Genomic DNA, 22974 nt, shown 5'->3' on the forward strand with positions numbered 1-22974 from the left:
CCTGTCACGCCGCGGGTGCCCGCGCCGCCGCAGTCACTGCCGCCACCTGGCGCCTCGGGCTGCTGCGGCTTCCGCGCCCGCCTCCTCTCGGCGCCCCGCGCCGTTAGCCACGTGGGCTGACTCCGGCGCGCAGTCCTCACTGGCCTCCAGTGGGGCTTGCAGCTTGCCTCTGTTCCGTGCAGCTTGCCTCTGCTCGCTCCTGCGCTGAGCTCCGTGCCCATGGCGGCCCTGGTGTTGGAGGACGGGTCAGTCCTGCGGGGCCAGCCCTTTGGGGCCGCTGTGTCGACTGCCGGGGAAGTAGGTAAGCAAGCCGGGGCAAGCTGCCAACCTGATCCCACTCTGACGCCCCTCTCCGCCCGACCTGCCCTGCCGAACCCGCCATTTTCCCGCCTGCACGCCCCCTCCCCCCCTCGGTGCCCAAGGTCCCCGCCTCAGCCCCTTTCGTCCCTCACAACCAAGGCATGCTCATCGCGCGGGGCTGCATTCCAAAGGGTGCCCTGCCTCTTTCTTGCAGTGTTTCAAACCGGTATGGTCGGATACCCCGAGGCCCTCACTGACCCTTCCTACAGAGCACAGATCTTAGTGCTGACTTATCCTGTGATCGGCAACTATGGCATCCCCCCAGATGAAGTGGATGAGTTCGGGCTCAGCAAGGTAGCCACACGCCGTGCTTTCTCTACATTCCTTTTCAAATCAACTAATTGTTAAATGTTAGTGAAGTGACACCCTGCAGGCATCCTGGAAAGATACGGACTGAAGTCAAGTACTAAGACGACTGTAATTAGGCTTTAGGCACAGAGTGCTGGAGTCCTCAGAGGAGAGAGCTCTATCCCCTGTGATAGGGGCATCAGGGTTCGAGGCATAGTTGAGAGTATTGTGTATGTAGTGAAGGCATGGATCAGGAAAGTGGCAAGAGGTGTAAGGGAACAGTGTTGCCCAACTTAATAGGAATGCAGGAGAAGTCATGAGAAAAAACCTGCAGATGGGTTAGATACACAGAACACGGAGAGCCTTGAAGCCAAACCACAGTCAGCGCTTAATTTGGTAAGGAACCGTTAAAGGTTTTTTTAGTGGCAGAGTCTTGTGATGGGAGCATTGCTCTAGAATTACATAAATAAGTGGGAAAGAGCCTGGGAAGGGATCACATTCTTCCCAGCTGTTTACCTACAAAACCAGTGATGTTGGTTATCATCTTCTTGCTCTTCTTACATTACCTTGTCTCAGTTTCTGCTTTTCAATAGTGTTCTTACCTCTAGGTAAGAAAACTGTTTCCTCCTACAGTGAGGTTTCCCATGTAACTTCTGCTCTGGCATTTGGAAACTAATTTGCCCTTTGAGAGTTAAAGTAACGAAGAAATCAATACATAATAGTTAACAGTCACTATAGCCTATATATGCACTATTCCTTAAAACTTTTGTCGTCTTGATTCCAGTCTTACTGAGCCATTAATTTTTGATTTGCCTCCCAGTCACGCTGTCACTAGGAAGAGGGAGCTCTCGATAAAGTACCACGCTTATTATTCTTGGAAAGGACATTCTTCGTCATAAACCTATAAATACACTGCATTCTAGTTTATAAAGCAGTATCTTGTGAATTTGGCTAACATGTCAGTCGTCAGCTTTGTCACCTCTAGAAACACTAATGAAATTGAGTTTATAAAACTGCATGATGGAGACCCTGATAAGACTAGGGGGAGCGAAGCCTCCTAAAGCCACTAGCCCAACACTGATGCTTTTGTGGCTGTAAATGCACTTGCACATGTGTGGATTACTCCACCTGGCCAGGGAGGGTTCTGCCAAACTAACCTTCAGATCCCTGAAGAGCAGTCTCAACATCCATCTGCCTTTAAACCTTTAACCACTGAGCTGAATGTTATTTAAATATACTGCTTCCTTCCACATAAACTTCCTGTTTTTCTGTTTAGTTCTTAAATGCTTGTCTATTGAGTAATAAATTTGTGTTATCCTTTATTTTTTTGATGATAATCCCAAATGAAGGGGGGCTTATAGTCATGTCTAGTATTGTATCTTTATTTTTTATTTAGCAATGTTTTCAGCATCTATCCTATTCTGTTTTTATCAGACTGTTTATCATTCTGTTTTATTAATACTCTATAATTAATATCTTGTTTATTACATTGTGACAGAGACAAATACATATTTATACACAATATAAATAGCAAGAAAAAGATGGAAATAAAGTGTTAGCTGAGCTCTGAGAGTTTAGCGGATGAGCGGGGATAGGGGATAGCTTCACAGAAAAGGGGATTTGTGATCCTCAGTTTTGGTTAATGGAAAAAGGAAAATGTCATTTTCAATTATCAACTGAGCACCCTAGGCAAATGCGTTCAGTGTTTCACAAGGGGGACAGCCTTATTGGTAAAGGTTCCCTATCTGCGCAAAACCCAAAATGCTTGGTATATAGAAGGAATGATAGGTCATTCAGTGTGGCTGAATATAGGGTCTGTGGCCATACAATGGGCAAAAGTGCCATAGGGAGATACCTAACCCTGGGCTCCTCACGATCTCCTCCTTCCATCTACAGTGGTTTGAATCCTTGGGGATCCACGTGGCAGGACTGGTGGTGGGAGAGTGCTGCCCCACACCCAGCCACTGGAGTGCCACCCGCACCCTGCATGACTGGCTGCAGCAGCATGGCATACCTGGCCTGCAAGGTATGGGGGCAAGCACAGGCTTGTCAGCAGAGCATGGTGTGCCTGGATGGGAAGAATCAAGAGGGTTTTTGTTGTCTGTTGGGACTTGAGTCTAAGGTTGTGATAAAAGGATGGGAAGATTTAGATTGGGGTCTAGGGCTGGGGAAGAAACAGAGCTTTCACTTAGACAGAAACTTTCCAACATGCAAAGGAGAGACTAGTATAATGAACCCCCAGCTTCCGTAGTCATCGACTCAGGGCTAGTCTTATTTTATCACCTCTGCTACCACCCTTAGATTATTTTGAAGCAAATGTTGGACATCACATTATTTTGTCCACAAATAGTTCAATATCTATGAAAAAAGAATTTTTTTTAAAAAACATGACCATAATCCTATCATACCTTTAAAAAATTAATAATTGCTTAATGTCAAATATCCTGGCAATGTTTAAAATTTCCTCAAATATCTCAGTTTTCTTTTTCTGTTTGTTTATTTGAATCTGCCTCTAAACAAGGTTCATAGGTTGCATCTGATTGATATGTCTCTTAAATGTGATTTATGGACCTTGTAACCTATTTGATGAAAACAGGTTATTTTTCCTTAGGAATATCCCACTTTATTGATTACATTCCTATAGTGTATTTAGCATGTTCTTTTTCCCTTGGTATTATTTTCTGTAAATGAATAATCTAGAGTTGTGGTTCAATTCAGATGTGATATTATTTTGGGCAAAAATACTTCACAATAGCGTACTCCCATCAACATGGCCCAGGATTTTGATATCCGTAGAACAGCTGTGTGTGACTCAAGGCTCTGGAATGGCAGTGCTTCTGGGAGTCTAACCTCACAGATGACTGAGTTGGAGGAGTGTGCTGTTTTGACAGGAGTGGACACTCGGGAGCTGACTAAGAAGTTGCGGGAGCAAGGGTCTCTGCTGGGGAAGCTGGTCCAGAATGGGACAGAGCCTTCGGCCTTGCCATTCTCAGACCCCAATGCCCGCCCTCTGGTACCAGAGGTCTCCATTAAGGTACAGAGGTAGAGTGGGAGAGTGTTGCAAACTGTAGCCCGGTAGTGATACCACAACACTCGAGGGAGAATCCACGGAGGCCTCAAAGGTAGGGATTGGTGTAGGCATACCCGTTGGTCACGGCTGCCAACTGTTGCCCTTTATTCCTCTATTCCTCAGACTACACAGGTATTCAATGCAGGAGGTACCCCTCGGATCCTTGCTTTGGACTGCGGCCTCAAGTTTAATCAGATCCGTTGCCTCTGCCAGCGTGGGGCCGAGGTCACTGTTGTACCCTGGGACCATACATTAGATAGCCAGGGTGAGTAGTTGGGGCCTGTCCAGGGCCTCAGACAAGCAGCTTGGGTGGAAGATCTGTCCCTTTGTCCTGTTGCTAACAGTCAATATATTGACCGAGTTGCAGTGAAGATGGAGATCAGGGCTTCTGCTCTGATGGCAAGGGCTATAAGTATGTGTGTCTCTTGTAGTTGAAATACTGGTTTTGATGTCATCTTTTCTGCCCACTCCAGAGTATGAGGGTCTCTTCCTAAGTAATGGCCCTGGTGACCCCGCCTCTTATCCCAATGTGGTATCAGCACTGAGCCGTGTCTTATCTGAGCCTAATCCCCGACCTGTCTTTGGAATCTGCCTGGGACACCAGCTGTTGGCGTTAGCCATTGGGGCTAAGACTTACAAGATGAGGTGGGACTTGTGGGGAGAGGAAGTAGCCCATGGTTTTGACATGAGGGTTCAGGCGTCTTGGGAATGGGAAGAGAGTTGGAGTGTCTTAATGTTGAACAGGAGTGGGGCTAGCAAGAGTAGTGAGATCAGCAAGAGCTGGGTTTGGTGCAGTAGTGAAGAGAGGGTGAGAGGGGCCTGTGACTCTGCATGCTTCCATTCCAGATATGGGAACCGAGGCCATAACCAGCCCTGCCTGCTTGTGGGCTCTGGGCGTTGCTTTCTGACATCCCAGAACCACGGGTTTGCTGTGGAAACAGACTCACTGCCAGCAGGCTGGGCTCCTCTCTTCATCAATGCCAATGATCGTTCCAATGAAGGCATTGTACACAACAGCCTGCCCTTCTTCAGGTGAGCCTGGGTGATTCTGGGCAACCGTGGGTCTGTACAGCTTTGACGCCCCATGAGCCTTAAAGATCGAAAAATCAAGCACAGCAGTGGACCTGATCCTCTATCTACTACCCCTCTCTGAGACTGCCAATGTCATGCCAGTGACAATGATAGGTTTCATGATCCAATTTCTTCAACAGTGTCCAATTTCACCCAGAGCACCAAGCTGGCCCTTCAGATATGGAACTGCTTTTTGATATCTTTCTGGAAACTGTGAAAGAGGCCACAGCTGGGAACCCTGGAGGCCAGACAGGTAAGCCCCTAAACAGAACTGGGTTGTGGACCTAAAAATAGGGTTGGCTGCAGGATGGGCATAAGATGGACATGCCCCTGGAAACTCATATACATATGGGAGGTTAAGAAGGTAGGGTAGGAAGGCAACCAAGGCAAGATAGTTCATGCCTCTTCTATTGAAAGGAGCTTCAGAGTCATGAGTCCTAGGTTCTAGTCCTCACTCTGGACTCTGCTGAAAGTGATGGGGTTAATCCAGACAATCTCTCAGGTCCCATTCAGCTCTAATATCTTGTGACTTTCTTTGCCTCCGAAGTTCGTGAGCGGCTGGCTGAGCGCCTCTGTCCCCCTGGGATTCCCACCCCAGGCTCTGGGCTTCCACCACCTCGAAAGGTTCTGATCCTAGGCTCAGGGGGCCTCTCCATTGGCCAAGCTGGAGAGTTTGACTACTCAGGCTCTCAGGTAAGGCATGTGCATCCCTACCCTTCTGGGTGTGTGTGACCCTCAGGAATGGCTGGAGTCTTACAGGTAAGGACTGATGAGTGAACACTGGTTGTAGCGAGGAAATGAACCAGGAGATCTGAGAGATGAGGTGGTGAGGAGTAGTCGGTTTTCAGGGACTAGGAATACAGGAAGGGGAAGAAGAGGAGGGGAACCGCCAGTCTGAGACTGTTTGCGATCTTGCTTCTGCAGTAAATTAGGCTGACACGCCATTCTTGCCTTCTTAGGCGATTAAGGCCCTGAAGGAGGAGAACATCCAGACGTTGCTGATCAACCCCAACATTGCCACAGTGCAGACCTCTCAGGGGCTGGCCGACAAGGTCTATTTCCTTCCCATAACACCTCACTATGTAACCCAGGTAAGGCTAGAGTAAAGCTGGACTTGAGGAGGGAACTCATGGTGGGCAGCGGGATTCAGTGGTCACTCTAGGTTTCTAAACTTCCTTGATACTCTCTCTGTCTCCAAGGTCTTACTGCCTATTATTTCTCTCTCCTATCTCAGGTGATACGTAACGAACGCCCAGATGGTGTGTTACTGACTTTTGGGGGCCAGACAGCTCTGAACTGTGGTGTGGAGCTGACCAAGGCCGGAGTGTTAGCTCGGTATGGGGTCCGGGTCCTGGGCACCCCTGTGGAGACCATTGAACTCACTGAGGATCGACGTGCCTTTGCTGCCAGGATGGCAGAAATTGGAGAACATGTGGCCCCCAGTGAGGCGGCAAATTCTCTCGAACAGGTTCGAGGGGTGGTTGGGTAAAGGTAGAATCATGTCATTGTCTTTATAGCTTATTTTCTCTGGGTCCAGGACCCTCTAGGCAGCAGGGGATGACCTGTTTGTTCAACTCTTCCGTTCACTGTAGGCCCAAGCAGCTGCCGAGCGACTGGGCTATCCTGTGCTGGTGCGTGCAGCCTTTGCCCTAGGGGGCTTGGGCTCTGGCTTTGCCTCCAGCAGGGAGGAGCTGTCTGCTCTCGTGGCCCCAGCTTTTGCCCATACCAACCAAGTGCTGGTGGACAAGTCCTTGAAGGGATGGAAGGAGATTGAGTATGAGGTGGTGAGAGACGCCTACGGCAACTGTGTCACGGTGAGTAGTGGGGAGGGGTGGGAGTCGTGTCAGGCATTATGAGCTTTTGGAAGAGCAGAGACCAGGACTGAGATCTTTGAGGGTTCTTTGTCCCTCAGAGACAGGTTAGGTCCAGCCCCAGAGTAACAGGACCCTGGGATGCTGCCTCCTGACTCTCCTTGGTCGTGACCTCCATGGTACCCTCTCTTCACAGGTGTGCAACATGGAGAACTTAGACCCCCTGGGCATCCACACCGGTGAGTCCATAGTGGTGGCTCCAAGCCAGACACTGAATGATAGGGAGTACCAGCTACTGCGGCAGACGGCTATCAAGGTGACCCAGCACCTGGGAATCGTTGGGGAGTGCAATGTGCAGTATGCCTTGAACCCTGAGTCTGAGCAGGTGAGGCTCTAGGCCCTGGAGCTGATATTCTAGTTGCTGTCTCCTCTTCCAGAATTTTGGGGCCTCAAGGCTAGAAGGTTCTTTGGCCCTACAGGCTCTTAAGTAGGAGCCAGAATCATCTTTGGTAGGGTTGGGCCTTGGCGAGAGCCCTTTTGCTATCCATCCCTATGGGGAGGGCTTATTTTCTCTCTCTTCTGAGATCTCTCCCAGGCAGGGCTTTTAGGCCAGGTATCTGGTGATTCTTTCTTCTCCCTCTTTGTAGTATTACATCATCGAAGTGAATGCCAGGCTCTCTCGCAGCTCTGCCCTGGCCAGCAAGGCCACGGGTTATCCACTGGCCTATGTGGCAGCCAAGCTAGCTTTGGGCATCCCTCTGCCCGAGCTCAGGTACAAGGATGGGGCAGAAATAATGGTGATGAGGGCGTGGGGAGCTGAAGAAGACATTCATGGGACAGAATATGAAAAGGACCTTGGCCTGGATTTGTGGGGATGGAGAAAGCTATCTGGAAGCTCACCCTTTGCGTCTCCCTCTCTGTCCTTCTGGCCCCTCTACCTGCTGGCTCCCAGGAACTCTGTGACAGGGGGAACAGCGGCCTTTGAACCCAGCCTGGATTATTGTGTTGTGAAGATTCCTCGCTGGGACCTCAGCAAGTTCCTGCGTGTCAGCACAAAGATTGGGAGCTGCATGAAGAGTGTTGGTGAGAGTCACGCCCCAGGTTATCCCCACAGGGTCCATAGAAACAAGAACCATGAATGTCAGAGTTCCCTGGCACAGCCTTTCAGCTCCTAGTATCAGCAGCTGCTTGGAAGCATGGTTTCTCAGAGCTAATAGGGAAAATTAAACTAAGATAACAGTCCCTATCAGGAGTGGGGGTCAAAGTCGTCTGCAAGTCTGTGTTGGAACACAGAATCTCTGGGATGGGGTGCTAGCCCTCAGACTGTCTCCCCTCTCTTATTTTACAAATGAGTAAACCGAGGTGCCCAGGGAAGGAAAGGGACGTGGCTGAGGACCCTCCAATGAGTAGCAGGCAGAGGAGGCACTGAAAACTAGACCTAGTTCCTCGTTGTGTGCCCTCTGTTCCTCTACGTTGCCTGTCGTCTGTGAGTTTCATGAAACTCCACCCACAGCATTTCATCCTCGTGGCATTTTGCCCATGACCTCATCACTGGGCTATTAGTGCCAGTGACATTTTGTTCACTGTTAATATAAATACTGATGTTTCAGGGAAACAATTACTGCTGTTTGCCCTTGAACCCTCCTAAGTCCAAGTAAGCGCAGTGGCAGCCATTCTTAGCATGTCTCTTTCTGTGACACTTTCTGTTTCACTCACTAAACAAAGTATTTTTTAACATGACATTAAGATCAGAGCAGGGCATTAGAAACCTTTTTTATAACAATTTATTAGCGAACAACGAATAGGTATAACAGCCATCCACCAAGCAGTGGTAGAGCATGTTGGAATTGAGTTAATATTTTTCTTTGTGGTGTCCCTTTAGTTGCCTTAGACTGTCTTCTAAAGCATTTCAATAAAAACAAGCATGTACATGTAACAAAGCACGACCAGCTTTATAGATAAGAGCATTTCATTGTGCTCCAAATTGCCATTTAAAGCAGAAGTAGCATTTAAACAAGTCAGTTTAAGCTCAGATATTATTTCAGAATTTTTAGAAATCCTACAAGACTGCCAAGTTGTTCCTTCTGGAGATGAATTTCTGTTATATGAAAATTACAGTAAACATGGGAATGAAGCCATAATTAAATTGTGGCTAAAAGAAGTGGATTGAAAATAGGACAATCAAAGATTGATTCATCTAGGAGACATTTAAAAGTTTTATATCTATTCAAGTATTCTTAGAATGTGATCTTTGGTAACTTCTGTAACTTTTGTTGTACTACTAAGATACATGAATCATTGAAAAATGAGAAAAGATACTTTGACCAAAGAAAAATAATCACCTGTAGTCTTGTCATACAGAGATGGATTAACTTGGGTATATATATGATTGCAAAAATTTTCTAGGCATACATATATAATATGAGTGTGTTGGGTTTCTCGTTTATAACAAATCCCAAAATAAAAGGCTTTATAATATAATCACAGTACAAAGGAATTGAACAAAATCACTTATAATCCACTTCCTCAGCACTAATTTTAGTATCTTGGTGTTTTAACAATTTTTTAAAGAAACATAAATGTTAGGATTGTAAATAAAAAATAAAGCTTATAATTGGTAAGAAATACTTGAATCCCCTAGGGTAAAATGGTCAGAGGACATAGACAAAACTTTACAGAAGAGGAAATGAATAAGCAAACATGGGGGGGAAAGTTTCCTCTTATTAGTGAATAGAAATCTCGTTAAAATGAGATACCGTTTTTCCTTATTAGCAAAAATCATCTAAAATGATTATGCCCACTTCTTAGAAGGTTAATTAAACTTACACTTCGTATTGTAAAGCACAAATTTCTATATAAAGCAATTAGTACTTATCAAGGGCTATGAATTTTGTCTTACCTATTGCCCCTGCACTTCTGGAAATTTATCCTAAGGAAATAATCCAAAATAAAGAAAATATGACAGCCTTACTTATAATGATCAACACTTAAACGCTAAATGTTCTTCAGCGAATCGGTAGTTAAATTATGGCAGGTCATACAGGAATTATACTGGTACTTATAAGGTCACAGAACAATGTGGGGAAATGCTTGTTATGATGAGGAAAAAAGCAGGATGGAAATTGTGTGTATGCTATGGTCAAGTATAAAACATAAGAAAAAGTCCAGGAAGAGAAACTCTAATTTAAAATGATAGTTGTAAATGTGTTATACTCTGTTTTGTTTTGTTTTGTCATTTGACAGCTGGCTGGTGTGGGAATCTGAACCGTTGACCTTGGTGTTGTAACACCTTGCTCTAACTAACAGCTATCTGGCCAGCTCCTAGTAGTTGTAAATGTGGTTGGCATATTCTAAAGAACGAGACAGATTTCAGATGGTGTCATCATAACATGAATAAAGCAAGCCAAATACCTGGGCATCCATCAGTGGTTCAGGCCACTGTGAGAAACTATGACATATTCCAATATTCATGGCCCCATTTTAGGCATATCAATTTCACATTCACTAGTAAGCACAAAACCTGAATTTATACATGAAAATGGTAGGGAGAAGAGCTGTAAGTTTAAGATTTCTGAATAGTGAAACACTATGAATCCCACCACCATAGGGACTTGCCTTGAGAACCTCTTAAAGACTTGACTATAAACTGTAGGCATTCTGGGCAGTGGCCCCTACCCCCTTCACTTCCAGACCCTCAGTCCTTCTATCCTGCTCCTCCAGGTGAAGTCATGGGCATTGGGCGTTCATTTGAGGAGGCCTTCCAGAAGGCCCTGCGCATGGTGGATGAGAACTGTGTGGGCTTTGATCACACGGTGAAGCCAGTCAGTGATATGGTAAGCAGCACCCCTCTCTTGGCAACACCCCTGAAATGGACCCTGCTTCTCTCTGCTAACAGGTCATGAGCTTCTTACCAATAACACTAGCAGCAGTTGTCACTGGAAACTTGCTGTGTTTTCACAGATGTGGAAACTGAGGCTTAGAGGGGTTGTGGAAATTGCTCAAAGCCACACAGCCAGTGAGAGGCAGAGCCAAGATTTGTATTCAGGATTTTGTAGTTGGCAGAGCCTGTGCTCTAGTGTACAGCTTCCCTTTCCTAACACAATGGCAGCCACTCCTGCTTTGTTTAAAGGTGCTGACTGTAGGTTAGGAATATTTTTGTTTAACATGCTGATATCTTCTTCCTCTGCACAATTTTTCTGTATCCGTCTCTCTGCTCTCTCCCATCAGGAGCTGGAGACTCCAACAGATAAGCGGATCTTTGTGGTGGCAGCTGCTCTGTGGGCCGGTTACTCGGTGGAGCGCCTATATGAGCTCACACGCATAGACCGCTGGTTCCTGCACCGAATGAAGCGCATCATAGCACACGCCCAGCTACTGGAACAACACCGAGGACAGCCTTTGCCCCCAGACCTGCTGCACCAGGCCAAGTGCCTTGGCTTTTCAGACAAGCAGATTGCCCTTGCAGTTCTGAGGTCAGAAATGGCAGTGAGGGCCTCGGGCTGAGAAATGTGGGACAGAAAACCTTGGTACCAGTAAGGGGTCCTAGGAAGGGAGAGAGGGTGTGGGGAGCTTTGAAGCCTTCTGGCCATCATGCCTGGGATGTTTTCCTCTCTCATCCCTGCCCTAGGGCCTCTCCCCTCTATCAGTCTGTACGTGACTCCCAGGGCCCATGTTTCTGACCTTTCTTCTCCTTTAGCACAGAGCTGGCTGTTCGCAAGCTACGACAGGAACTGGGGATCTGCCCCGCGGTGAAACAGATTGACACAGTTGCAGCTGAGTGGCCAGCCCAGACAAATTACCTGTACCTAACATACCAGGGCACCACCCATGACCTCACCTTTCGAATACCTCACGTCCTGGTCCTTGGCTCTGGTGTCTACCGTATTGGCTCCAGCGTCGAGTTTGACTGGTGCGCCGTAGGCTGCATCCAGCAGCTCCGAAAGGTCCGAGAGTTCATCTTTCCTATCAGTTCAGCTCTAGCCATTGCTGTCCTTCCATACCTAATCTTGGCCCTTCCTGTTAACTGCTACCCCTTACTTCTATCATACTGCTTTGGGGTAGGGGGCCCCTCTCAGGCCACCTGTTGTGCCCCACACAGTGCGTGAGTCTCCTGCCCAACACTTTGTACCTATTCCCCTCCCAAGGCAGGTGTCCTAGACAGCTGTTTCAGAGGAAGCTGGGCTGGCACTCTGAAGTGTGGGGGCTTTGGCTTAGTTTACCCATATTCTTCTTTCCACTTGATTGCTAAATATCATTCCTCGCCCTGTCACAGATGGGATATAAGACCATCATGGTCAACTACAACCCAGAAACAGTTAGCACTGACTATGACATGTGCGATCGACTCTATTTTGATGAGATCTCTTTCGAGGTAAGAGGGATGGGGGCTGCCTGGTAGCCTGGGTGGCCAGGCTCAAGTGGGACTGGCTGGCTGACCTAAGATGCTTTGAAGCTTGGTGATGGTGGAAGGGGAGCTGCGAGCAAGAAGGCTCAGCTCCCTGGCCCCTTCTGTGGCCACCACTTGCTTCTCCCCCTGCACTGTAGGTGGTTATGGACATCTACGAGCTAGAGAACCCTGAAGGCGTGATCCTATCCATGGGTGGGCAGCTGCCCAACAACATGGCCATGGCTTTGCATCGGCAACAATGCCGCGTGCTAGGCACCTCCCCTGAAGCCATCGACTCAGCCGAGAACCGTTTCAAGTTCTCCCGGCTCCTCGATACCATTGGTATCAGCCAGCCGCAGTGGAGGGAGCTCAGTGACCTAGAGGTGGGCTGGGGCTTGGTGAGGGGCCTGGAGGCTGGATGATGTTCGTGGGTGAGTGTGACCAACTCAGTTAAGCTCTCTGCCTCTCTTAGTCTGCTCGTCAGTTCTGCCAGACCGTGGGGTACCCCTGTGTGGTGCGCCCCTCCTACGTGCTGAGCGGTGCCGCTATGAATGTGGCATACACCGATGGGGACCTGGAGCGCTTCCTGAGCAGTGCAGCAGCCGTGTCCAAGGAGCACCCTGTTGTCATCTCCAAATTCATCCAGGAGGCCAAGGTGGGAGGCTGACAAAGAGGTCTCTGAGGGTAGGCTCCTAGCCCTGGAAGAGAGTCCCCTCTGAGGTCCTGCAGAATTGTGGACACGTGGGCTGTGTTGGGGCTGTTGAAGGGAGCAGCCTAGGGCAAGTGGGAGAAGAAAATGACCCTTGCCCTGCATCACACTGCCTGTGTTTCCCCACTAGGAGATTGATGTGGATGCTGTGGCCTGTGACGGGGTGGTGGCAGCCATCGCCATCTCTGAGCATGTGGAGAATGCAGGTGTGCATTCAGGCGATGCCACACTGGTGACCCCCCCACAAGACATCACTGCCAAAACCCTGGAGCGGATCAAAGCCATTGTGCATGCTGTGGGCCAGGAGCTACAGGTCACGGGCCCCTTCAACCTACAGCTTATTGCCAAGGTAATGAGGCTGAAGGAAGGGACCAAAAGGCTGCAGCTCCTCCACATTCTGTGCTGGCCATGGTGCCACAAAGCACTGCACTGTCTCCTGCCCTCATCTGAGTAGGCAGGAAAGCTGGAGGGAGGGGTCATAGCTAGAGCCCACAGGATGGTGGGTGAGGGGAAAAGCCAAGGTCAGTGGAGTAGTGTCATAAGGCCAGCCTGCCAGAGGCCTGACCAGTCCTTCTCTATCCCAGGACGACCAGCTGAAGGTTATTGAATGCAACGTGCGTGTCTCTCGCTCCTTCCCCTTCGTCTCCAAGACACTAGGTGTGGACCTAGTAGCCTTGGCCACACAGGTCATCATGGGGGAAGAGGTGGAACCCGTGGGGCTCATGACTGGCTCTGGAGTTGTGGGGGTAAAGGTAAGAAAGATTGAAATCCTTGGGGTCAGCAGAAAAATAGTGAGAGGGTTCACTCACCACACAAAGCCACCAGTCAGCATGTAAACCAGGCATCTGCTGCAAGGCATTGCCAGAACGTCAGGATAATAAGGTGCTTTGTCCCTTAGGTGCTTCCACCCTAGTAATGGGAGGCAAGAGAAGTTGGGTCCATAACTAGCTTTGTTCCAGGACAGTCTGTGATGAACCTGCGTAATCAAGACATGAACAAAATGCTGAAGGAGCTTAGAGACAGGAGATGCCACGTCCACGAGGGGTGACCTGGGGAGGCTTGAGAGAAGGAGTGGTATTTGAATGGCGTCTTAAAGGACGGTTAGGGCTTTTGATTTGCAGAGCCTGTTGGGGAAGTACCCAAGACCAGGGAGTTGCCTGAGTGGAAGCTGCAGGAAGACCCAGAGTATGTAGGAAGCGGCAGGACACATGGAGAGCAGGGGCAGGAGGGGAGGCTGGCCCTGCTGTTCAGATGAGATCAAGAAGAGGTGCTGTGTCTGCCTGTCCTGGGGAGGGGACATGTCCCCCCACACCTGGCCTTCTCTCTTTCATTCTGCTCTCTCAGGTGCCTCAGTTCTCCTTCTCCCGCTTGGCGGGTGCCGATGTGGTGTTGGGCGTGGAAATGACTAGTACCGGGGAGGTGGCCTGCTTTGGGGAGAGCCGTTGTGAAGCCTACCTCAAGGCCATGCTCAGCACTGGCTTTAAGATCCCCAAGAAGAACATCCTGCTGACCATTGGCAGCTACAAGGTACCAGAGTCCAGGGAGGGCCTCCTGGAGAGGTGGGGAACTAAATGGCCTTGGCTCCCTGGGCCAGAGCTGACCTTGAAATGGAAGACAGGAGAAACACAACCTCATCAGTCTCCTGCTTGGTTTCAGAACAAAAGTGAGCTGCTCCCAACTGTGCGGCTGCTGGAGAGCCTGGGCTACAGCCTCTATGCCAGTCTGGGCACAGCTGACTTCTACACTGAGCACGGCGTCAAGGTACAGGGGCTCCGGCCACCGACCCCCACTGCTGCCCTTTCTCGAGGGTGTGAAAACATTGTACCAGAGGATTCTCTCCCTGTTCCCCTGCTTTTGTTATGACTATTGATATACTAATTTATATTCCATGTAGAACAGGTAGAATATACAGAAAGGCAAAGAGAAAAAAATCCCTTGTAATCTGTCTACCACTATTAACCTTCTGGTATTTTTCCTTCCAGCATTATGTCTGTATGTATATGTGTGTCAGCTCATACTGCACATAGTCCTTGGTCACCTATCTTATTTAAAATAGTATAGATATCTTTCCTGTCAAGAAGTATACTTTGTCAGTAGCAAGTAGAGGCAGCCCCCGGTCCCCATGCTGTGGGTCCTCAGTCTCCTCGTGGGCTTCAGGGCCAGCTCCCCGCCTTCAGACTATCCTTCCTGACACCTGCCAGGCTCAGGCTGGCCCTGACCTTGGCTCCTGGCTGGCAGGTAACAGCTGTGGACTGGCACTTTGAGGAGGCTGTGGATGGTGAGTGCCCACCACAGCGAAGCATCTTGGAGCAACTGGCTGAGAATCATTTTGAGCTAGTGATTAACCTGTCAATGCGAGGGGCCGGAGGCCGGCGTCTCTCTTCCTTTGTCACCAAGGGCTACCGCACCCGGCGCCTGGCCGCTGACTTCTCTGTGCCCCTCATCATTGATATCAAGTGCACCAAACTCTTTGTGGAGGTACCTGAGACTCCGGTGCTGGAGGGAGACAGCCAGTGGCGGGGGGGATGAGGGAGGTGTGAGCACATCGTGGGGTTGGGAAATATCGATATGAAACAGCCATGTAATAATAAAGCTGGATGGCCACAAAGCGGGGAGGTGGCTGTAGAGCATTAGGAACCTGGTTTATGGGAAAGCCCAGTCCCTACCTACAACTCCCAAGATTGCTGTTCCCTTAAATCAAAGCTGACCGTGCCTTCCACTTGCAGGCCCTAGGCCAGATCGGGCCAGCCCCGCCTTTGAAGGTGCATGTTGACTGCATGACTTCCCAGAAGCTTGTGCGGCTACCTGGTAAGCACATCTCTTGGGAGAACTTGGCTTCTGGTCACTGGTGGCAGCTAGCACAGAGACGGTCATTGTGGAGGGAGGTGGCTGTGGGGCCCCTCTCTGCGCTGGACTGCATAGACTGAGAAAGGCCCAGAATCTTTCTCGCTCTGAGCTCTTTGTTTCCTCAATCAGTGGCGCCCTTGACTGAGGAACCTTGCCACCTCTTGCTTGTATCAGTTGCTGCTAGTTTTCCAGCCTCCTGCCTCACCTCTTTGACGTCCTTCCTGTTTCTGAAGCTCCCTCTAATCTTGCCGCCACCATGCTCTTCAGGATTGATTGACGTCCATGTGCACCTGCGGGAACCAGGAGGGACACACAAGGAGGACTTTGCCTCAGGCACAGCTGCTGCCCTGGCTGGGGGTGTCACCATGGTGTGTGCCATGCCTAATACCCGGCCCCCCATCATCGATGCCCCTGCTCTGTCCCTAGCCCAGAAGGTGAGCCACTGCACTCCCTCCTGCTTCCTGGTTTCAGAAACCCATATGCCCCCGACCAGGTGCCCTTCCCTCCCTGCACCCTTGTCCTTCCACACCACACCATGGGCCCAGGCCACTGGTGCCAGGCTGGCCTGTGTGGCATGGAGGCCAGTGATCTTTATCTTGTATGCATCCTTTCCAGCTGGCAGAGGCTGGTGCCCGCTGTGACTTTGCCTTATTCCTCGGGGCCTCGTCTGAAAATGCAGGGACCCTGGGCGCCGTGGCTGGGTCTGCAGCAGGGCTGAAGCTCTACCTCAACGAGACCTTCTCTGAGCTAAGGCTGGACAGTGTGGGCCAGTGGATGGAGGTAGGGAGTGCACTTGTAGCAGGAGGCTGCTGCACAGGTTCTCTTGGCTAGACGGCCCCCACCTAAGCGGTCTTGACAGCAGAGACGGGGGAGCCCCTAAAGGCCTGGACTCTGATGAGCACGCAGAATCAAAGGCTCTGCACACTCCCTTATCATTTCATTCTGCCCCTAGCACTTTGAGACGTGGCCAGCCCATCTTCCCATCGTGGCCCACGCGGAACAGCAGAGTGTTGCCGCTGTCCTCATGGTGGCTCAGCTGACCCAGCGCTCAGTGCACATATGTCATGTGGCGCGGAAGGAGGAGGTAAAAGTGCACCAGAGACCTGGTGCGCCTGTCACTTTCCCAGCAACACCAAAGGTCAGGGTAGTACTGTGGGGGCAGAAGGAGAGCTGCAAGCCAGCATCCTTAGTGTCTGCCCCATAACTTTCTGAGAAGGGCTGCTGGCTGTGGGGACTTGGGAGGCCTCCTCTGCATCTCCCTATACCCCCCAGATCCTGCTGATCAAAGCTGCAAAGGCACAGGGGCTTCCAGTGACCTGTGAGGTGGCCCCCCACCACCTGTTCCTGAGCCGTGACGACCTGGAACGCCTGGGGCCTGGGAAGGGGGAGGTCCGGCCTGAGCTTGGCTCCAACCAGGATGTGGAGGCCCTGTGGGAGAACATGGCTGTCATCGACTGCTTTGCCTCAGACCATGGTGAGAAGGCCCAGTGTGCACTTCCTCTGCCTGGCAGGGCTTGTGCCCCGGCTCAAGCTGTGGGGCAGCCCAGTAAGAAAATGCAAGCCCCGTTAGGACTCAGGTCTCCATGAGGATGGGGTCTTAATGTGTGTAGGACCCCAGCCTCTAATTCAGTGCCTGGTCTGTGATTGGTGCTTGATAGGTACTCACTTGAAAGAATGAATGAGCAGATGAGCAGAATTGTAAATGAGAGAACACGTGGGTAAAGGTGTGGGCCCCGGAAGATGACAGCAGTCCCATTTCCCTTGTTTCTAGTTTCTAGAAAAAATGAGCGTCAGGGTTGGTAGTGAGTATGGTGAGATTGCTGGAAGTGCAGTCCTGGGGCAGTATGACTTCCCGGGCGGGGAGGCGATTGGTGCTGAGGGTAACGGCTCTGTTCCCCCAGCCCCCCATACCCTGGAGGAGAAATGTGGGCCCAGGCCTCCGCCTGGTTTCCCAGGGCTGGAGACCATGCTGCCGCTGTTACTGACAGCTGTAAGTGAAGGCCGGCTCAGTCTGGACGACGTGCTGCAGCGACTGCACCACAATCCTCGGCGGATCTTTCACCTACCCCCACAGGAGGACACCTATGTGGAGGTATGGACTGAGGGCCCGGAGTGGATGGCAGACGCTTCAGCCCTAGGATCTGTTCCCCGGCCTGGCCTTTCCCTAGCATAACCCATGACCCTCTGGACAGGTGGATCTGGAGCATGAATGGACAATCCCCAGCCACATGCCCTTCTCCAAGGCCCACTGGACACCCTTCGAAGGGCAGAAGGTGAAGGGCACCGTCCGCCGTGTGGTCCTTCGAGGGGATGTTGCCTATATTGACGGGCAGGTATGTGTGTGGCCCCTGTCTGACCTCAGTAGTGACTTCTCTCCCACCATTTTCATATTTCTCCCTGCCCAGCACATCTGCACGATCCAGCCCACCCCCTCCAGCTGCCCTGTACGGGGGTAGGGGATGGGCACAGCTCCCCCAAGGCATTTCTTCTTCTGGCTGGCGTCCACTCCTTTAGGATCCCAGTTGTGGCTGTCTCTGCCCCTTCCTTATTCCCCTGCTTTCTTTCTGCAGGTTCTGGTGCCCCCAGGCTATGGACAGGATGTTCGGAAGTGGCCTCAGGGGGCTATACCCCAGCTCCCGTCCTCAGCACCTGCCACCAGTGAGATAACCTCGGTATCCAAGTGGTTTCTGGGCTAGGGCAGGCTAAAAGGGCCTGGGGGTGTGCCCAGGGGCAGGACTAACAGCTTGAATGTTTTCATTAATGGTTCAAAGCAGCGGAAGACTCCACCCTTGATGGTTAAAGTCCATACCACCTACTGCAAAATACAGAATTAACTCCCAGTTTAGGAGGCTACCTGTGAGAAATACAAGCTCATTGTTAATCCAACCAGAGTTAGGTCTTGGGGTCCTGTCATTGGGTGAGCACACAGTTTAGGGTCCTGTCATTGGGTGAGCACACACATTGGAAGAGGAGTTTGTCTGCCACTTGTTGACAACACACTCAAAGGACAGAACTGAGGGGAGATAATGTACCGTGGGATCCATGTGGACAAGGAGCAGTTGGCTTTTCTTGAGGGATTGAATTTGAGGTGGGGTTGGGTCAGTTACTTTTCAAATCGCTGGGCCGATGTCATCCCTCCAGACACCCGAAAGGCCTCGCAGGGGCATCCCAGGGCTCCCTGATGGCCGTTTCCACCTGCCACCCCGAATCCACCGAGCCTCTGACCCTGGTCTCCCAGGTAAGAGGGGTTCCTATGATGCGAAAGATGGGGTCACTCTGATTCCAAGACATGGGATCTTGGAATGGGATCCTTTTCCACCCAGTATCCAGGATGGATCAGGGTTGGGGGCTCAGTTGCCTGGGCACTGACTCAGGCCCCTCCTCCCAGCACCTCTCCTTTTTCCACTTACCCTGTCCTTTTCTCCATCTCTACATTCTAGTCTGACCCACTGTACCCTCCCTTGCCTACATAAGTCACCTCTGCATGAGGTAGACATCCCAGGCTGCTTCTTACAGGCCCTTTTTTGTCGTGGGCAGCTATGTTCTTCCGCCCAGGAGCTGGGATCCCACAGAGCAGCAGAGTGTGGGGTAAATCCAGGTCGTTGGTTGGTGTGAGCCTGGCCGTTCCTCTTGCCTAGGATCCTTTTGCCAACTGGGAAGGCCCCTGGAGGGCACCACTGCTCCCACACAGCACAGCCCCCATCTGGAATCATGTGTTTGTCCCAAGAGCTGCTGCAGTCCTTCCTGCCCTCCCCTAACCTGCTATAGCCACTGTGGTGTGAATTGGTTTAACACATACACTGTGACCCAGAGTTCCTGGGGAAATGCAGGCTCTTTCCTAAACCTCAGCTGCAAATTTACATCTATCCTATTGCCCCACCTGCAGCTGAGGAGCCAAAGGAAAAGTCCTCTCGGAAGGCAACTGAGCCAGGTGAGACTCCACCCTGACACATACTCACCTTGGGAACCTCTGTGATCTGGCCTGGGTAAGGGAACCCTCTGACCAGCCTCTTCTGTCCCATCCCTCACTGCAGAGCTGATGGGAACTCCTGATGGCACCTGCTACCCTCCACCACCAGTACCTAGACAGGCATCACCCCAGAACCTGGGGACTCCTGGCCTGCTACACCCCCAGACCTCACCCCTGCTGCATTCATTAGTGGGCCAGCATATCCTGTCTGTCCAGCAATTCACCAAGGATCAGGTGCCTGGGGGAGGGAGGATGGCAACACCCAGAGCTTTGAGGATTGGAAGGTTGGGGCTAGGATCTCTGGGGCTGCTTACTGCCTTCCCAGCTGACTTGGGATCTTTCTTAGATGTCTCACCTGTTCAATGTGGCACACACGCTACGGATGATGGTACAGAAAGAGCGGAGCCTCGACATCCTCAAGGTCAGGGTCAGGGTTGTGGGGCTGAAGATCCAGACCTCTGCCTGCTCATTGGCCCCTATCAGGGCAGGGCTGTGCAGTGGTCAGAATGGGTCTTACACCCCATGTCATCAGGTCCCCTCCTGCAAATCCAAACTCTCTGTGTCAGCTTGGCCTTCTCCTCTGGAAGGCCTCTGGGTCTAGATCTTTACCCCATGTTTTCCTCCTCAAAGCAGTATTTAGCTGACTTGGTAGGCCCTGAGCACCAGAGCATCAGCCCACTAATGGGGTTATCTGGTCGGTGCTGACAGTCACAGGAGAGAGCTAGGGTGTTTCCTTCTCTCCCTGGCCATTCAGACACTTAACAATGGCTTTTTGGAGACAGAGCCTTTAGCTCAGAGTGACACTAATGGTGGAAATGTCAAGACTCTGATAGGTCACAGGGGAGGTTTGAGGGGGTAAAGGGTCCTCTCAGCACTGCTCTGATATAAGTTGGGGAGGTGGGCACCTACCTTTGTGCTCCCCAAGATGAACACACACATACACACACATACCTTCCACCCTGTCCTCTCCCCAGGGGAAGGTTATGGCCTCCATGTTCTACGAGGTGAGCACGCGGACCAGCAGCTCCTTTGCAGCAGCCATGGCTCGGCTAGGGGGTGCTGTCCTCAGCTTCTCCGAAGCCACGTCCTCCGTCCAGAAGGGCGAGTCACTGGCTGACTCAGTGCAGACCATGAGCTGCTATGCTGACGTCGTCGTGCTGCGGCACCCCCAGCCCGGAGCTGTGGAGGTGAGGCCAGCCTGTGCACCAAGATGGGGATGATAAGTCTAGGCCCACGTTTTCTTTTCAGTCACAGGTTGAACCAGATGGGCAGGAAGACCCAGGAAGAGTGAGACTGAGGCAGGGAGGGGCTTCTGAGTTGTGGAAGACAGGATTCTCCTTTGTTCCCATTTTCACAGCTGGCAGCCAAGCACTGCCGGAGGCCAGTGATCAACGCAGGGGATGGGGTTGGAGAGCATCCCACCCAGGCCCTGCTGGACATCTTCACCATCCGAGAGGAACTGGGGACTGTCAATGGCATGACGGTGAGGGTGGTGGCAGGGGTGGGAGCTCTGCATGGGAGGTGTGGAAAGACAAGCAGTTAGGAAGTAGTTTCTCCAGGGCAGGCTGCATCTTAGAGGCCTTGATCCTGGTCCTGAGGCTGAAAGCTTTGAAATGGCGGAGGGGTGTCCAATCTGGGGTCTCTCTGGTGATTGCATTCCTCCCCTAGATCACAATGGTGGGTGACCTGAAGCACGGACGCACAGTGCACTCCCTGGCCTGTCTGCTCACCCAGTACCGTGTCAGCCTGCGCTACGTGGCACCTCCCAGCCTGCGTATGCCACCCAATGTGTGGGACTTTGTGGCCTCTCGGGGCACCAAGCAGGTGAGACCCTCACAGCCCATCCCAGAGGCCATAGAGACCATGGGTTGGGCAGTCAGAGCCCAGCACTGCATTCACTGTGGCTCTGCCTCGCCCTCCAGGAGGAATTTGAGAGCATTGAGGAGGCACTGCCCGACTCTGACGTACTCTACATGACTCGAATCCAGAAGGAACGATTTGGCTCTACCCAGGAGTATGAAGCTGTGAGTGCCAAGCTTGAGGAAGAAGCCAGGGTTGGAGCTGTAAAGCATCCAGATGAGAAGGCAGGAAGGCCAAGCACTGGTGGCTGTGTCACAGCTGTTAAGCCCCAGGCCCCTCAGTTGCCCTAGATGCGTGTAGTTGTAGAGGGGACCCTATGGGAGCAGTTAAGACTTGTGTTCTCTGTAGTCTCTGAGGCGCTAACGGGGACCCCTTCTGCCTTACAGTGCTTTGGTCAGTTCATCCTCACTCCCCACATCATGACCCGGGCAAAGAAAAAGATGGTGGTGATGCACCCAATGCCCCGTGTCAACGAGATAAGGTGAGGAGGCATCGAACAGGAGAATGTTCGAGGCTGGCCTTGGGGAGGGGAGTTAGTGCCGTACAGGCGATTCATGGACTGCATGATGACTGCTTGCCTTTTCTTGCAGTGTGGAGGTGGACTCGGACCCCCGGGCAGCCTATTTCCGCCAGGCTGAGAACGGCATGTACATCCGGATGGCTCTGTTAGCCACCGTGCTGGGCCGTTTCTAGGGCCCGGCTTTCTCAGCCTCTTCTCTTTAAGCCCAGCTGCTGGGCAAGAAATCCCAGTGCCCCCCACGGGGGCAGCACACTTAGTAGATACTCGGGGGCATCCAGATAGCTCTCATGTACATGTGCACACACACGCAGACCATGCCTCAGGCTCTGGACTGGAGCTTTCTGACGAGGTGGAGTCCCAGGTGCAGGGGCCCAGTCTACCCCATCTCCGTTCTTGCACCTTAGATCTGTACAGTCACTTTTCTACTGACTTAATAAATCTGAGCTGCCTCTAGTTCCTGCTTCCTTGTGAGTGTCATGGGCCTTAGCATAGGATGCTGAGTGTAGTAGGACAGAGCTTTCTTTTAGAACATGGGTACAGATTCCCAAATTATACGAGCAGCCTCATTGGGCAGGGCTCTTGCTCTGGCAGGGCTGAGCAGAGTCATGGCTCTTTAGGACTCGACAGGAACATGTTATTCTGTTGGCACTCTCTTGAGTCCTGTGTTACACCGATACCAGAGCTCACCCGGAGACACTGGCTAGTGTTCAGGCCTCCTTCCTCAATCAGGTTGCACTCAAAGTCCTGACAAACAGCTTTGCATTCTTCCTGAACACTTAAAGAACGCTTAGGCTGTGAAAGGAAGGCCAAGGACCTGGATCTGGACAGATGAGGTTCATTAACCTCCAGCCCTTTACTCTTCCCTCCTCTTTCTGGCTAGTCCTCTCCTTCAGTGGCTAAGGCTGCCACTGCATCCTCAAATCCTCGCCCTGGAGTTTTCCAGCCACCATCACTGTTAGCAGCCTCTGCCTGATACTGAACAGAGGGGCCGATGCCATGGAGGGCTGAGGAGCACTGTTGCTTGGAGACCCCGGGGTGGGAGCTGGGGTGGAATAGTTCATGTCTCTGCAGGTGAGGGCTTC

General features: G+C 51.3%; 1 protein-coding gene across 3 annotated transcripts; it reads left to right on the plus strand.

Moving 5' to 3' along the window:
- The first annotated feature begins 131 nt into the window (after nucleotides 1-131).
- CAD (carbamoyl-phosphate synthetase 2, aspartate transcarbamylase, and dihydroorotase) lies at nucleotides 132-22345 on the plus strand. Of its 3 annotated transcripts, none has more exons than XM_063077644.1 (45): nucleotides 132-301; nucleotides 515-654; nucleotides 2545-2674; nucleotides 3540-3682; nucleotides 3842-3983; nucleotides 4192-4363; nucleotides 4565-4750; nucleotides 4930-5042; nucleotides 5337-5482; nucleotides 5749-5880; nucleotides 6024-6257; nucleotides 6382-6603; nucleotides 6797-6985; nucleotides 7248-7372; nucleotides 7553-7683; nucleotides 10321-10433; nucleotides 10828-11072; nucleotides 11297-11543; nucleotides 11873-11971; nucleotides 12145-12369; nucleotides 12459-12641; nucleotides 12826-13044; nucleotides 13280-13447; nucleotides 14040-14222; nucleotides 14352-14456; nucleotides 14934-15173; nucleotides 15422-15503; nucleotides 15810-15976; nucleotides 16158-16322; nucleotides 16495-16626; nucleotides 16815-17016; nucleotides 17444-17634; nucleotides 17735-17875; nucleotides 18113-18214; nucleotides 18684-18780; nucleotides 19059-19130; nucleotides 19429-19473; nucleotides 19577-19746; nucleotides 19859-19933; nucleotides 20487-20699; nucleotides 20870-20995; nucleotides 21181-21336; nucleotides 21435-21536; nucleotides 21759-21853; nucleotides 21963-22345. In XM_063077644.1, exons 1-45 carry the CDS (start codon nucleotides 220-222, stop codon nucleotides 22063-22065), a joined length of 6750 nt encoding a protein of 2249 aa, XP_062933714.1. In that variant the 5' UTR covers nucleotides 132-219; the 3' UTR covers nucleotides 22066-22345. The 3 variants fall into 3 exon arrangements, with proteins under 3 accessions (XP_062933714.1, XP_062933715.1, XP_062933716.1); XM_063077645.1 differs by having other exon boundaries at nucleotides 19080-19130; XM_063077646.1 differs by lacking the exon at nucleotides 19059-19130.
- The last annotated feature ends 629 nt before the right edge of the window (nucleotides 22346-22974 follow it).

The sequence above is a fragment of the Cynocephalus volans genome, chromosome 14 (assembly GCF_027409185.1).
Source record: "Cynocephalus volans isolate mCynVol1 chromosome 14, mCynVol1.pri, whole genome shotgun sequence".
In the NCBI taxonomy this organism is placed as follows: domain Eukaryota; kingdom Metazoa; phylum Chordata; class Mammalia; order Dermoptera; family Cynocephalidae; genus Cynocephalus; species Cynocephalus volans.

What these genes read in the sequence shown, in the direction of transcription:
- CAD (XM_063077644.1), top strand. Translation starts at nt 220, where the DNA reads ATGGCGGCCCTGGTGTTGGAGGACGGGTCAGTCCTGCGGGGCCAGCCC. An exon ending in CCCAGCCCGGAGCTGTGGAG is followed by an intron (nt 20,700 to 20,869) that starts GTGAGGCCAGCC and finishes CCATTTTCACAG; the next exon opens with CTGGCAGCCAAGCACTGCCG. An exon ending in GGACTGTCAATGGCATGACG is followed by an intron (nt 20,996 to 21,180) that starts GTGAGGGTGGTG and finishes TTCCTCCCCTAG; the next exon opens with ATCACAATGGTGGGTGACCT.